General features: G+C 35.6%; 1 protein-coding gene and 1 long non-coding RNA gene across 43 annotated transcripts in view; one reads left to right on the top strand and one right to left on the bottom strand.

Annotated features, from left to right (window-relative positions):
* Window positions 1-13092, top strand: part of LOC147835260 (uncharacterized) — a 50078-nt gene that overhangs the window by 5804 nt on the left and 31182 nt on the right. For 9 of the 18 annotated variants that reach the window (XR_015499263.1, XR_015499267.1, XR_015499266.1 and 6 more), the window contains exons 2-5: window positions 50-132; window positions 1980-2068; window positions 5295-5476; window positions 6907-7162. This is a non-coding gene — a long non-coding RNA (uncharacterized LOC147835260). Of the gene's footprint in view, window positions 1-22; window positions 133-1979; window positions 2069-5294; window positions 5477-6906; window positions 8585-9922; window positions 10699-13092 lie in introns of those variants that run through there. The other 9 variants (XR_015499260.1, XR_015499259.1, XR_015499265.1 and 6 more) reach the window with 6 other exon arrangements.
* Window positions 4509-13092, bottom strand: part of abi2a (abl interactor 2a) — a 58887-nt gene continuing 50303 nt past the window's right edge. For 24 of the 25 annotated variants that reach the window (XM_087267051.1, XM_087267055.1, XM_087267060.1 and 21 more), the window contains 2 exons: window positions 6897-7070; window positions 4509-5500 (listed from right to left, as the gene is read on the bottom strand). In XM_087267051.1, coding sequence (XP_087123177.1) covers window positions 5325-5500; window positions 6897-7070 — 350 coding nt within the window. In that variant the 3' untranslated portion in view covers window positions 4509-5324. 25 annotated transcript variants of the gene reach the window in all.

Genomic DNA, 13092 nt, shown 5'->3' with positions numbered 1-13092 from the left:
TCATTGAGTTGTATCTCCACAGCTGAATTCCTCCTCTTGTGTCTCACAGCCTGTGGGCGTCTGAGTGTGCAAACCTCCAGCAATCTTACGTACATCTCAAACCATCTGGACCCCTGCTCACTGCCAAGTTACGTAAGTCTGAAATGAACATGGGCGTGTTTCCCAAATACTGAGAGCTCTGCACTCTAACAACACCATCTGAGGAGACCACATTTCACTACCGACTCCCATCAATACACACAATTCATGAGGAGACGTCAAACAGAAAGCTTTTCATCAGTACAGTGTTAACACACTAATTGCTATTTTGGAGGAGAGACATTAGGCACACTTTTTATGAACACGTTTTTATAAAGCAATACTTATTGGTTACATTACCTTGTTGTATTACTGGGTTCATGATGACAATCTTAAATAGACCATAGTAAATTAAAATTCATTTTTATATGGTACATGCTAATACAGTAGTATTAGAAATATCAATACCTAGAACTTCAATACCTAGTTATTTTTTACCCACTCTGTAGTACTGGAAAATAGATCATCTATATATTTTAGAGTGTTTACATTTGTAGTTTGATCTCAACCCCAAAAACATTTAGTCCTGGGCTCTGTTCTTTGTACTTTGCTTAAATGATTTGATGATTTGACAGATCCTGGATCTTTTAATCTTGATAACTGATCTGTGGATAATTTGGTTCTTCAAACAAGTTTGCAAATCAGATAAAAATGTCCTGAACTGATCTGAGATTGATGCACGTGTTGTGAAGGAGTGATCTATCCATCCTCAAAATTATGATCAGCAATGCAGTGATTGGCTGGCGGCACAACAGCATAATGACATCATCTGATTAATGTTCAATTATCCATGTGAACAAAGTATATACAATTCACAGTAAACGGTTTGTTGAGCTGCAGGCTTTACATGTTCATGTGCCACGAGTAGTTATTTATTTAGTTTTACCTTTAGAGCAGATTTTAGTAGCCTAGGCTATTTATTATTTAATATTAAATATTATTAAGTTTTATAAATGTATATATAAACTTTATAAACCATTTTTCCCAGTGCATAAGGCCCACACAGAATCAGCGCACACAGAAATCTGCAGATATCTGCAGAATATTTAGCCTGTCATCGATTCTTTGTACTTCTGTAAATTTGTGTTCATATTAATTAATTAATTTCACAAAAATTTTTGTGATATAGTAATAGTAATAAAAATGTTCATATAATTGATTTACAATACAGTTTGTAGAGTAATAATTTCTGTCTTTCAGAAGATATATTATACAAGAGACTTGCTAGGTTTACCTATAAGTGGATCTAATTGGATTTGCATTGTAAACATAGATTTTAAGATGTTTTATTTTTTATTTCATATATTAAGCTTGTAGTTATGATACACCTAAAATCATACCACATAAATTCACAGATGTTTACAAAATTCTCTGCAGAAATAGCTAAAAATATCCACAGATCCTGTCTGGCCCTACATATAACCTTTAGGTTACCATTGTAAGAAAATAACAGTATTCGGTCATACTTTCAGGTTTTCAGCTTTCTTCAAAATATCTTCTTCTGTGTTCAACAATAGAAAGACAAAGAGGTTTGGATCAAGTGAAGGGTGAGAAAATGATGACATAATTTTCAGTTTTGGGGTGAACTATTGTTATGTTTACAATGTCAGTTCATAAAACTTTACCTAAAGAACTTTTATGACAGCATTCATGTTTATTTTAGGGAACAGCACTTGCAGAGCTCCATTTTTTTTAATCAAATTTAAAGTGTGAACACAACACACCCTTAGAGTTTTGGCACAGTTAGTTTAATTCTCTTACAGGTGGAAATACTGATATTTATATTCAGACATATGTACACACATTTGCAGACAATAATATCCACTTAACAGGTATTGTTTGCAAAAATCACTATTTATGTTAAAATAGAAATATTTATCATCTCTCTGTTGTGTTCGCAGTGATGTGCTTTCTGAACAGTTCACAATTTGCCAGGTATTGCTGCAGGCTAGAGTGAGGGATCCCCACTTTAAAGAACCTCCATCTTAAGGTGAGACTTCAATTTAATTTCATGATGGCGATGATAAAGACCTGCAAAATGGAGAACTGTTTTTACAGTTTAAGAAGGAAATGAAGATTGTCTTTTTACATAGTAGCTTATATACGTCTAAATAACATTACAGAATGGCACAATATATATTTAGCTTAAACATTGAAAGAGCACCCAAACTAATACTGTAATGTTTGAACCTGCTGTCCATGTCATGTGAATGTCTTAAACTTAAAATGAAAGGAATGAGGAACAAAAGGTGTTATTTAAATACAGGGTTCCCTCTGTTTTTGTGATTAATACTTTAAATGATTGTGATTACTAGATGTTGGTTTGCATTTGTCTGGTAAGGCTGCGTGTGAATTAACAATATAGAACAGAGGTGTCCAAACTTGCTGTCCTGCATAGTTTAGCTCCATCTTCCTTTAACACACCTGCCTGGAAGTTTCTAGTGTACCTAAACAGCTTGATTAGCTGGTTCAAGTGTGTTTAATTGGGGTTGGAACTAAAATATGCTGGACACTGGCCCTCCAGGACCGAGTTTGAACACCCCTAATGTAGAATAAAAGCAGAAATGTTTTTAAACTTAACAAAACAAAAATAATTTTGTAGACAGATATAGCTACAGGTTAACTATAGAAACTTCTATGACTTTAACATAATAGTTATTAATAAATTAATATTGATTCTGAGATTGGGGTAATTATTTATTTTTATTTGGCTACCAGTCTTTAATGCAGTGTGTAACTTATTAATTATTGAACCGGCATGGCAGAAGATGTCCCTTCACAGCTGAATCTCAAAGATGGACATATTCCAACTTGAAGACTTGTGGACCTGAAATTGTGAAAATATTTGAAGACATTCAGGTGGTTCAGGTCAGGTGTGTTAACTCGCATAATCAGTCTTGCTTTCACAATCTGCAAATATGCTTGTTCAGTAAATAAAAAGCTACACACTGCATCAGTTAGAATTAAAAGGATTGTTTACCTAAAACTGAAAATCCTGTCATCATTTACTCAACTTTTTTTAAACCTTAGAGTTTCTTTTTTATGTTAACCAAGATATTTTGAAAAAGCTGGTAACCTGTAGCCCTGGCTTTAATTTGTCCTACTATGGAAGTTAAAGGTGCAGTAGGTGATTGTCTTCAGAAACATTTTTTTGTTGTGCTGGTTTAAAGTCTTTTGCACGCTGGAAAAAGGTTGACACCACGAATGAAGTATTTCTTTTAGACAGGTAATGTTCTGTTTTAAAACTATTCTAGCCATGCAAAGCTGATGTAGATTGTGTTGTGTTATGAATGGATTATATGCACAGAAGTGTTGTTCAGCCACTGAAATCTCCCGGCGAAAGATTGATGTGACTATTTTCAGTTCCATAAGGTCCTTTTACAGCATCGATAATGCAGATTTTGATTTAGTTCAACAAGAACATCAGTAAATAGCATTATTCCACCTAGCCTGCTTTCACATTGTTATATTCACATTGGTTCATTTTTGAACAATGACAGTCTGTGACTTGCTTCCTATATTGTTTATTATGCTACTCTAAATATTAATCTGAAATAGCATGTAAGTTTGGCTTAGTAATGAGTGTAATTCCTGCATGCCTCCGGCCAAACACTAAGCATACAGCTTTAGGTAAAAGTGTGAGAGAGTGAGACCAGCTATCCTTGCATGCTTGTAATATTGCACAAGTTTTGCTTGCTAACCACATAACTGAAAACCTGCTACATATAATACACTTCTTTTGTTTGTAATTGTAGTACTATAAAGTTTCCTTACTGGCGAATGACAGGAACTAATGAGTTGTCTGCAGTCATCTTTAAGGTGGGCGTGTTTGTGTTTCAGGAGGCGTGGTTTTGGTCGGCAGGGGAGGGACTGTGTTTCAAAAATATTATGCTAACCGGTTATCATTGTGGCAGATTTTATGTGCACCTATAATGGTTACAGGTTTACAGCTTTCTTCAAAATGTCTTTATTTGTGTTTAGCACAAGACAATCATAAATGTTTGAAACAAGGATAAGTAAACGATGACAATTTTCAGTTGAACTATCCATTTAAAAAGTAATAATCACTGCAATAGCCAGTCATTATAAATAAATTGATTAGATTTTTTATTCCAGACATCTTTTTTGGTGTGAGGCAGTTCGATTCACCTTTTTTTCCATTTAATAAAAAATACACAAACTTTAAAAGTTCATGTTTACACTGTATAAACTATTGATAAAAGATGCAATGTTTTCTTTTTACTAATGTATATAAAATAAAATGATCTATTCAATGTTAAAATAAAATAAATTTAATAAATTATAAACTTTTTGCAAGTTTAGTTAATTTACAGTTATGTTTGCTTGAACAAAAAGGGTATTAACTAGGTATCTTAACCAACCTTGTGGGAACCCTGTAAATAAAATGTGAAAGAATGAAAAAAAGAAAGGTAAATAAGTTTAGTTTTTATTAAGCATGCAGCCTATGAAACACTACATACACTTATCAAATATTGACCAATCGGTTAGTGTTACTACACAATATTTAAAACAAAGCTGTTGAAAGTTCATGAGGTGATTAGATATGTCTGGTGCTGCATGTGTATTAGGGCTGACTGATTCTCATGGGGAACACATTTATTAAGTAAAACCACAGTGAGACCTTTGTGTAAACAAGCCTGGCACAGGTCAGACACCATCAGTCTCAAGCACTTTGGTCTCAGTCACATCCACTTGCTGTTTCTTCAAACTAGCTGAAACAGACTCTAGAATAAAGATATAAATCAAACATTTTTGAACAATCAAAACACTTTACAGAGCTGTCTCAACATGTCGTTTTAAAACCTTACGCTGTCACAACATGTAATAAATAGAAAGCAACTTCTACATATAAACATGTTCTATTCAATTCAAAGAAAAGATTTCCCATTTTCAAAAGTGACCAGAATGTAAACGGCATCATAAACACACCTTTACCCATCACCCCCCACAAATAATCTGTCAGCCCCAGCACAGCCCTCCAAATTCTGTGGAATGAGCAAATGTGGAAAAATATAGCCACTCCAAATCTAGCTTATGCATATCCAACTTCAAACTCCTCATCCTTCATTTAAAGGTAAACTTGTTATTTCTATCATTTCCCTAAACGTCGTCTGTGCAAAGTCTGGATGTTCAGCTTCATATTGCTTCCTCTTCCATTGTAGCACTTGTTTCTGAACTTCTGCACTTTTCTGCAGATCAGCGCTGGTGTGGGACAGAGGACACGCTCACTCTGTGTAGTGCATGATGGACTCCACGTAGTTTCCAGGAAAAAGTCCCGTAGTGCCGCTCATCACGCCTTCGTACCAGCCGTCGTCATTCTTTTTAATCACATAGATGATGGCTCCCTCCTGGAAAGACAACTCATCTTCCTTATCCCGTACGTAGTCGTAGATTGCCACCACTGAAACAAAGAAAAATGAAAAATAATAGTAATATTATTCTGAGTGTCCACTCATAATTCAAGTGCAGATAAAGAAAAATTTAAAACAGAAATTAGAAATTAGCTTTGTAATGAACCAATTGTGGCTTTGTTCAGTTTAACATTATATTTTTTATTTGATACAGAAACTAAAACAGACTAGACTTCAATCAACTAGACTAGAATCAAAGATTCTGATCTTTGGATTTACAAATCAATATTGTTTTATTAAAATGAAAATGTATCAATAGTCTCTTATTGATTGGTCAGTAAAAAATAATGAGACTAAGGTCAAGTGTACACTGTCAGGTCTTGATGCTCAATCCCGAGCATCATTTGTTGCCTATATCTGATTTTGTTACCTGTCTGTTTACACGTTCTTTTAATTGTGACCCGTATCCAATTCATGTGTTTACACTTGCCTTACAATTTACGATATTGCGCATATGTAAAGGCAGGTTCCAGCATCTGTGCCAAACTAGCCACGATACAAGAAATTTTTTTGCTTTTAGCTCTGCGAAATATGCGAAGTTCACCCAACTTTATAATGATTTTAAGGAGAGATAGGGTCGTTATCGCAGCTTGTGCCTATGGTGTATATATGGTGTCCTCCACCATTTAGAGGAATTTGTGGGTACAAGAGAGCTCAGGTCTGGTGGGAGCAAATTGTGGTGGGCTTTAATGAGGAGAAGTGGGTCTGAAATGAGCACACACGCTCTTCCTTCTACGTCAATAAACCATGAACAAATACCACATTGTCACAGGTTTAATGATTTACAAACAGAAATTCTTCAATAAATCTGATCAGCCTGTTTACATGATAGTCACATTGTCACATACCTGATTTATTTTCACATATGAAGGAAGCCTGAAACCAATCTCTGAATATCCGAATGCATGCGTTTTTTTGTGTTTACTCAGTCATAGAACTGATCCGATCTGTAGCATTTGAGGAAAAAAACTATAATTGGGTCGCATTTAACTGGCAGTGTTAACAGGGCCTAATATCCTGACCCCAGATTAATAAAGGGACTAAGCTGAAAAGAAAATGAAAGAATGAATGAATGAATAATCTTAGAAATAAGAGAAGACTCTTATCAAAATCAAATAAAACTTGCTAAAAAATGAAATACATTGATAAATATTAAGAATCAAAATTATGATTGCATACCATAATAATGGCATATTTTAAAGGTTTGTGATCTACTTAAATTGTAATGGGGTAATGATGATTTTTTTTTTTATTGTGTGAAAATGAGCAGAAAGTGCAACATGAAAAAGGATTCATAAACTAAGACAACAGTTAAACCACTGACTTACTCCTTTAAATGTTTAAGTAACAACCAAAATTGCATTTAACCTGAATCTTCAAACTTGCCTTTTTCCAGGTATGTTTGTGGAGCCCATGGTGGGTCTTCCTCAGCATACGGGTCACTGTACTCCACCACAGAAGACTCCTCTTCCTCATAGCCTTCTGGAGGAGCAGCCGGATTTTGTGTGTCGTCAAACATGGGCTCTTCTGATGGAGGAGATGGAGGAGGCGCATCTGTAACTGAGAGAAAGTTGAGAAATGAGCAGACGACCAGGACTCCTGCTAAAGGGCAGGCCATGCAAACTCATGGATCCATGCAGAAAGCAAATGAGGTAAACTATGATGATTTGCTGTGAACGAATAGAGTTGAAACTTTCACTGGTAACATTCTGAGACAAACATACACATGCATGCTAATGTAAAAGTGTATATATGTGTACAAACTATTTTAATAATTTCAGCTAGATGTTTGTGTTGTGAACTATGTGTGAACATATTTTACGTCAAATATCTTATTCAGGACAGTACTAAATAACATTCTCATATTTTGTTCAAATAATTCACATTTAAACAAATTCTTCAAGAGGTATGTAAAGTTTTGAGAATGTGTGTGTGTGTGTGTGTGTGTGTGTGTGTGTGTGTATTAGTGCTGTCAAAATTAGTGTGTTAACGCATGCAATTAATTTGAAATATGTAACGTGTTAAAAAAATTCACACAATTGCAGTTTTTTTTTCTGTTGTAGTCGACATGTGTTCAACATACAAAGAAATATGGATAAGACCAAGGAAGCACTTTTTGATGGAAAGTTTCAGTAGAAAACAATTAATGTCACATTGGGTTATCCAGTGTTTCCTCCAGAATTTCATCTAATTTCGTATGATTCAATTTTAATATTTTGATGTTGTTTTAATGGAATTTGATACCGCATGCCGAACAGAAAGAAAAACCTCTGCATTTCGTTACTCAGTGGTCCTTTAAGGTAATTAAAAATCGCTGTTTACATGGTAGACTCTTAATAAGAGTATAATCTTAATCATATTAAAATCGGAGTATTGGTGTCCATGTAAATGTACTCAGAAAGTAATAGATGATGTTGTGAGCTGTCAAAGACAGCACATTCCTCTGCCTTTCAGCATGAGTCCTCAAATGTGTCATTAAGTTTGACGTGTTTCACCCTTATACACAAATTTTGTAATGCGTCTGCTTCACATTGTTGTGTCAGAATCCTTGTGAAATACAGTCATACTTTAGAACGCTTAGTTTAAGCAAATTTTATGAACATGATCATGCCTGTTGAGTCTGAAGGGAGTCGCTCAGGCTGCGCTGTCCTGCGAGCGTGTGTGTGTGTGTGTGTGCATGCGCGCACGCATTTCCTAGCAACAAGAACAAATGCCTAAAGGTTGTTTACAGTTTTTCTCAGTCGCTTTGGTGCATTTCTCGCTACACTATTTACATTTGCACAACAGGTAATGCATTCCTCAAAACAATTAGTCATTTGTGCACATCCTAGTAGCAGTTTCTCATTCTTTTCAACAAATTGCAAATGCTTTAGGACATGCATCAATTGCTTTCATACAACTCTCTGCTGTTTATAACATTATCATCTGCTTATGTCATGTCAGTCAAAATGAACTAAACTTGTAAATGCTGAATAGTCATTCTATATAAAACTAATAGTCCTCGTTTCATTACTTGAGTCATTACATACAAAAATGTTGAACTAGTTGTCAGAATCTGTCAAGCAAAAATTTTTTTAAACAAATTAAAATCTTTATTTTCCTTAAAATGTTTTTAAATTTGAACAATTTGATGAATGATTTACAGACCTGTGTATGTTGTAGGCTCAGTTCCAATATGTACTGCAATATTGTTTACAGTTGTGCACAGCTCTACCTAAAGGGAGTTTATGTTTGTTGTAAATGAGGGTGTGTTTATTCTTTTGCACAATGCTAGGAATAAATTAGGATTGCAAAGAGCAAATGCAGTAAAAATGTGAAACATAGATATTCAGTGTCTTGTACTTAGATACCTCACTAAATGCAGTGATGTCTAACTTTACTGTAGTTTTCAAATGGCTGTGCTAATAGTATACATAATAGTATACTGTGCTACAGACTTTTTTTGCATTGAAAAAATGTAGAGAATAAACTGTCATAATGAAAACATGACAAAGACATTTGACTATCTTGTTCATAAACAATGCTGGCAGGACTTTTCATTTTGATGACACTGACACTTTGATTGACATCAATACTTGCTTTTGAGAAATGAACTATCCATTTTGAGCATGTGATGCGCTTTTGCAGGTTATCAGCTAGGTTTTGCAGTTTGTACTAGATGTTTTGAAAAAATCATTAAATGTTGTGCAAAAATGCACTAGTGTTGTGAGAAACGCACCAAAGCGACTGAGAAAAACTGTAAATGTTTAGATGGTGTGACCAAAGTCCCTGTAAGAACTAGTCTTTGGTGTGACAATGCGTACCAGTGCATGCCTTTGATGTACCTCTTGATGCTTCATGCATAAATGCATATGCTGATTCAGTGATCCTGCTTGTAAGAGACTGTTCTCACTCTCAGCTCACATCATTCAAAAGAAAAGGTCCACATTGTCCCACGATAATGTCAACAGACTGGACTGTCTTAGCAACTGTCTGAATGGGGGACTAAGCAAAATTGTTTCTACTTTATAATTAATGCATAATCAGAACAATTGTTTGTATTCAATACTTATTATAATTTTCAAATTTCCGTATTTGCAATGCCTGTATTTTGGCTTTTTTTTTTTACAGTCCACTTAGAATCCAACACGGAAATCAATGTTTTCTTTATTGGCATTGATTGTTTTGAAATTCAAATAGCGGGCAATGCAGTAATGCAGTGGGAAGCACGTTTGCCTCACAGTAAGAAGGTTGCTGGTTCGATCCTCAGCTCAGTTGGCGTTTCTGTGTGGAGTTTGCATGTTCTCCCTGCATTTGCGTGGGTTTCCTCCGGGTGCTCCGGTTTCCCCCACAGTCCAAAGACATGCGGTACAGGTGAATTGGGTAAGCTAAATTGTCCGTAGTGTATGAGTGTGTGTGTGGATATTTCCCAGAGCTGGAAGGGCATCCGCTGCGTAAAAAATGTGCTGGATAAATTGGCGGTTCATTCAGCTGTGGCGACCCCAGATTAATAAAGGGACTAAGCCGACAAGAAAATGAATGAAATTCAAATAGCACTAATATGCCTATGTTTTAATTTCTGTAATAAATTTATAAATTTATTTATTTTGGGTATGTTGTTTACATGAAGAAATCTGTGTTCCAAGTTGAACAAAAATTCTAATAAACAATTATATTTTTAATTTAAATAGTTTTTGTCTTGCATTTACATTATTTTACATTTAAATAGCCAAAAATGTAAAAGTTTCAGTCTTTTATATGCAAAAAAATTTTTATTGATTGATTGACAACACTTATGTACACACACACACACATAGCTGAAATCAGAATTTTTAGCCCCCCTTTGAATTTTTTTTCTTTCTGATAACTATCCAAGCAAGGAAATTTTCACAGGGTTTTGTGTACGTTTTTGTTTTTTTTGTGTACTTGTGTGTTTTTCATACACAAACACATGTACAGAAATACATAAAAATGCACACATACACACATACACAAACAACACAAACCTACACATACAAAAGTACACAAAAACAAACAGGTACACTACCACAAACATACTTAAAAACACACATACACAAGAAGACAAACATACACTAATGCACACATACAGAAACAAATGTACACATACCCAAGTACACAAAAACTCACAAACATACACAAATGCACACAAACATACACAAATACACACAAATACTCACAAAAATAAAAATAGAAATGTACACAAATACACACAAGTACACAACACACACAATTGTACACAAATACACATGTACAAAACCAAAAACACATTCAAACGTACACAAACAAAACGAGTACACGAGTACAACACACACAAGCACACAACCGTACAACAATACACACACAGAAACTCACACAACAAAAAACACACACATACACAAAAACACACACAAAAACACAAGTACACAAAAACTAACATACACAAAAAAGACAAGTACACAAATACACACACAAAAACACAAGTACTCAAAAATACACATGTACTTGTGTACAGTATGTGTGTATTTTTGTGTGTGTATTTTGTACGTTTGTGTGTTTTTGTGTAATTGTGTGTTTTTGCTCGTGTATGTGTGTATTTGTGTAGGTTTGGGTGTTTTTTGTTTACGTCTGTATTTGTGTAATTGTTTTTGTGTGTGTATTTGTGTATGTGTACATTGGTCCCAACCCTGCTCTGACACTTACCTGTAACATCAAACAAGCCTGAAGGGCTCAATAAGTTGTTAAATTGGGGTTAAATCTAAACTGTGGAGGAACTGAGTTTGACACCCATGACATACTCAAACTCTCAAAAAGTAGGGATGTCAAAATTAATCGTTTCTTCGGTGCACCGCGATGCAGACGCGGACAATTCAGTATCGGTTCAGTAATAATCATAACCGGTTATTACTGACGTCATTTACCTTATATGCGCTCTGTCACGAGGGAGGCGATCGCGAGTATTTACAGCGCTTTAACTACTTAAAACTCATAAACTGTTCACAATTTCACTGTGTGTGTTTGCTGGATCAGTCTTTCACTAACATATACAACAATAGCCCCTATTTCACTGAGATCGAGAGAATGAAAGTAGCCTACTCCATTTCTCTCTCTCTCTCGCTCTCGCTTTCGCTTTGTCTCTGTCTCTCTCTCTTTCTCACACACACACAGTGGCCCATTTGACCTGCTGGGGTGGCTTCTCTTCTCCTCTCGGCTGTTTTACAGCATTACTTTTGGATACAGAAACGAGCGCGTGTCTGCAGAGTTTTCTCCACCGTGTCTATCATGCATCAGTTGTGAGATCGCCGCTGCCGCCTGCCGCTTAAGCCTAGTTCACACTACAGAATTTTAAACATCAGCAGATTGCTGTGCTGTTCACACTACATGACTTGACTTTGTGTCTTTTGATCTCTGTGGTGTTCACACTACGCAACACTCCGTGAACGATCCACAAAAGGGGGGTCACACACTACATGATCTGACAACATCTCATTCCCCATCAGCTCATTCAAGCTACCAAACCACAGCCAATGAAAATTTGAGGGAGGAGTCGTCAGAAAAAAGCTGAACACTATTGGCTGCTTGTGTGCTGATTACATCACTGACAGCGTTTCAAGCTTTGGAGAAAGCATTTAAAAACATCGTCAAATCAGCTGATTTATCAGCGGATTAATCACTCATCTGCAAGGTTTGAGTGGATAGATACACAGAGAGTTTTTAATTTTTGTAATTTTATAACTCTTTGAAATAAAACTAACATATTTATAACACCCTGCTGTTTTCTAACTATCAGTGTATTTCTTTCTGACATTGTTATTTTTTTTTATTATAAAACAGTAAAGAACTGAGCATTTCTGCCTTAAATTACCATATTGGTCAAAATGACTGCATGCATGTCCAATACTTTTCGCTGTGACTTTAAATATGTGTGCATTTTCTTGCCTGGCAACTTCCTGCTACCATAAACAAAACTTTCTGATGGCAAAAACATCAATTTACTTTAGATATCTTTCAAAACAGCATATTCTGTGCTGTTAAAAAGCTCCTGTTTGAAAGTGAAAATGAAAGCCAAGCCTTTAAGTGTTTTAGTATCTTAACTACATATTTATAGGCTGATATTGCTGATATTGCTGATAAAGCTGATATTTTTAGGGTAATGGTGTAATTAAATATGATGCCAGACATTCAAAGCTTAATTTTAATATCTCAATAACAGCTCTAAATGTAAATATGTTGTGACAATATGGCGTTTTATATAAGAACCGTCAGAATGAGCAGTATGGTAATTCTAATAGTTACAGAATTCTAGTTCCACTGTTAATATAGCCTACTCTCATGTCTGTGCTAACGCAGAATGAAGCGAGTGCACTGATGCCCATTCTGACCAATCACAGATGTTTCTGCTGAGCTCCTGAACACACAGCCATTCAGCTCATGCTGATATGCTCTCTCATTGGCTGTAGCTCGTCACTACATCTGACCACACGAGGGGTTGAGTCGGCCGACTGCTCTGGAATATTTAGCATGCTGAATGTTGGATTTCCGTCTGCGAGGTGTCGGCGACGCGTCAGCGAGCCTCGGTGATGCGTTGCTCAGTAGTTCACACATA

The sequence above is a fragment of the Danio rerio genome, chromosome 9, assembly GCF_052040795.2.
Source record: "Danio rerio strain M-AB ecotype USA chromosome 9, GRCz13ab, whole genome shotgun sequence".
NCBI lineage: Eukaryota > Metazoa > Chordata > Actinopteri > Cypriniformes > Danionidae > Danio > Danio rerio.
The sequence above is the reverse complement of the archived record's forward strand: the minus strand, read 5'-3'. Positions and strand labels throughout refer to the sequence as shown.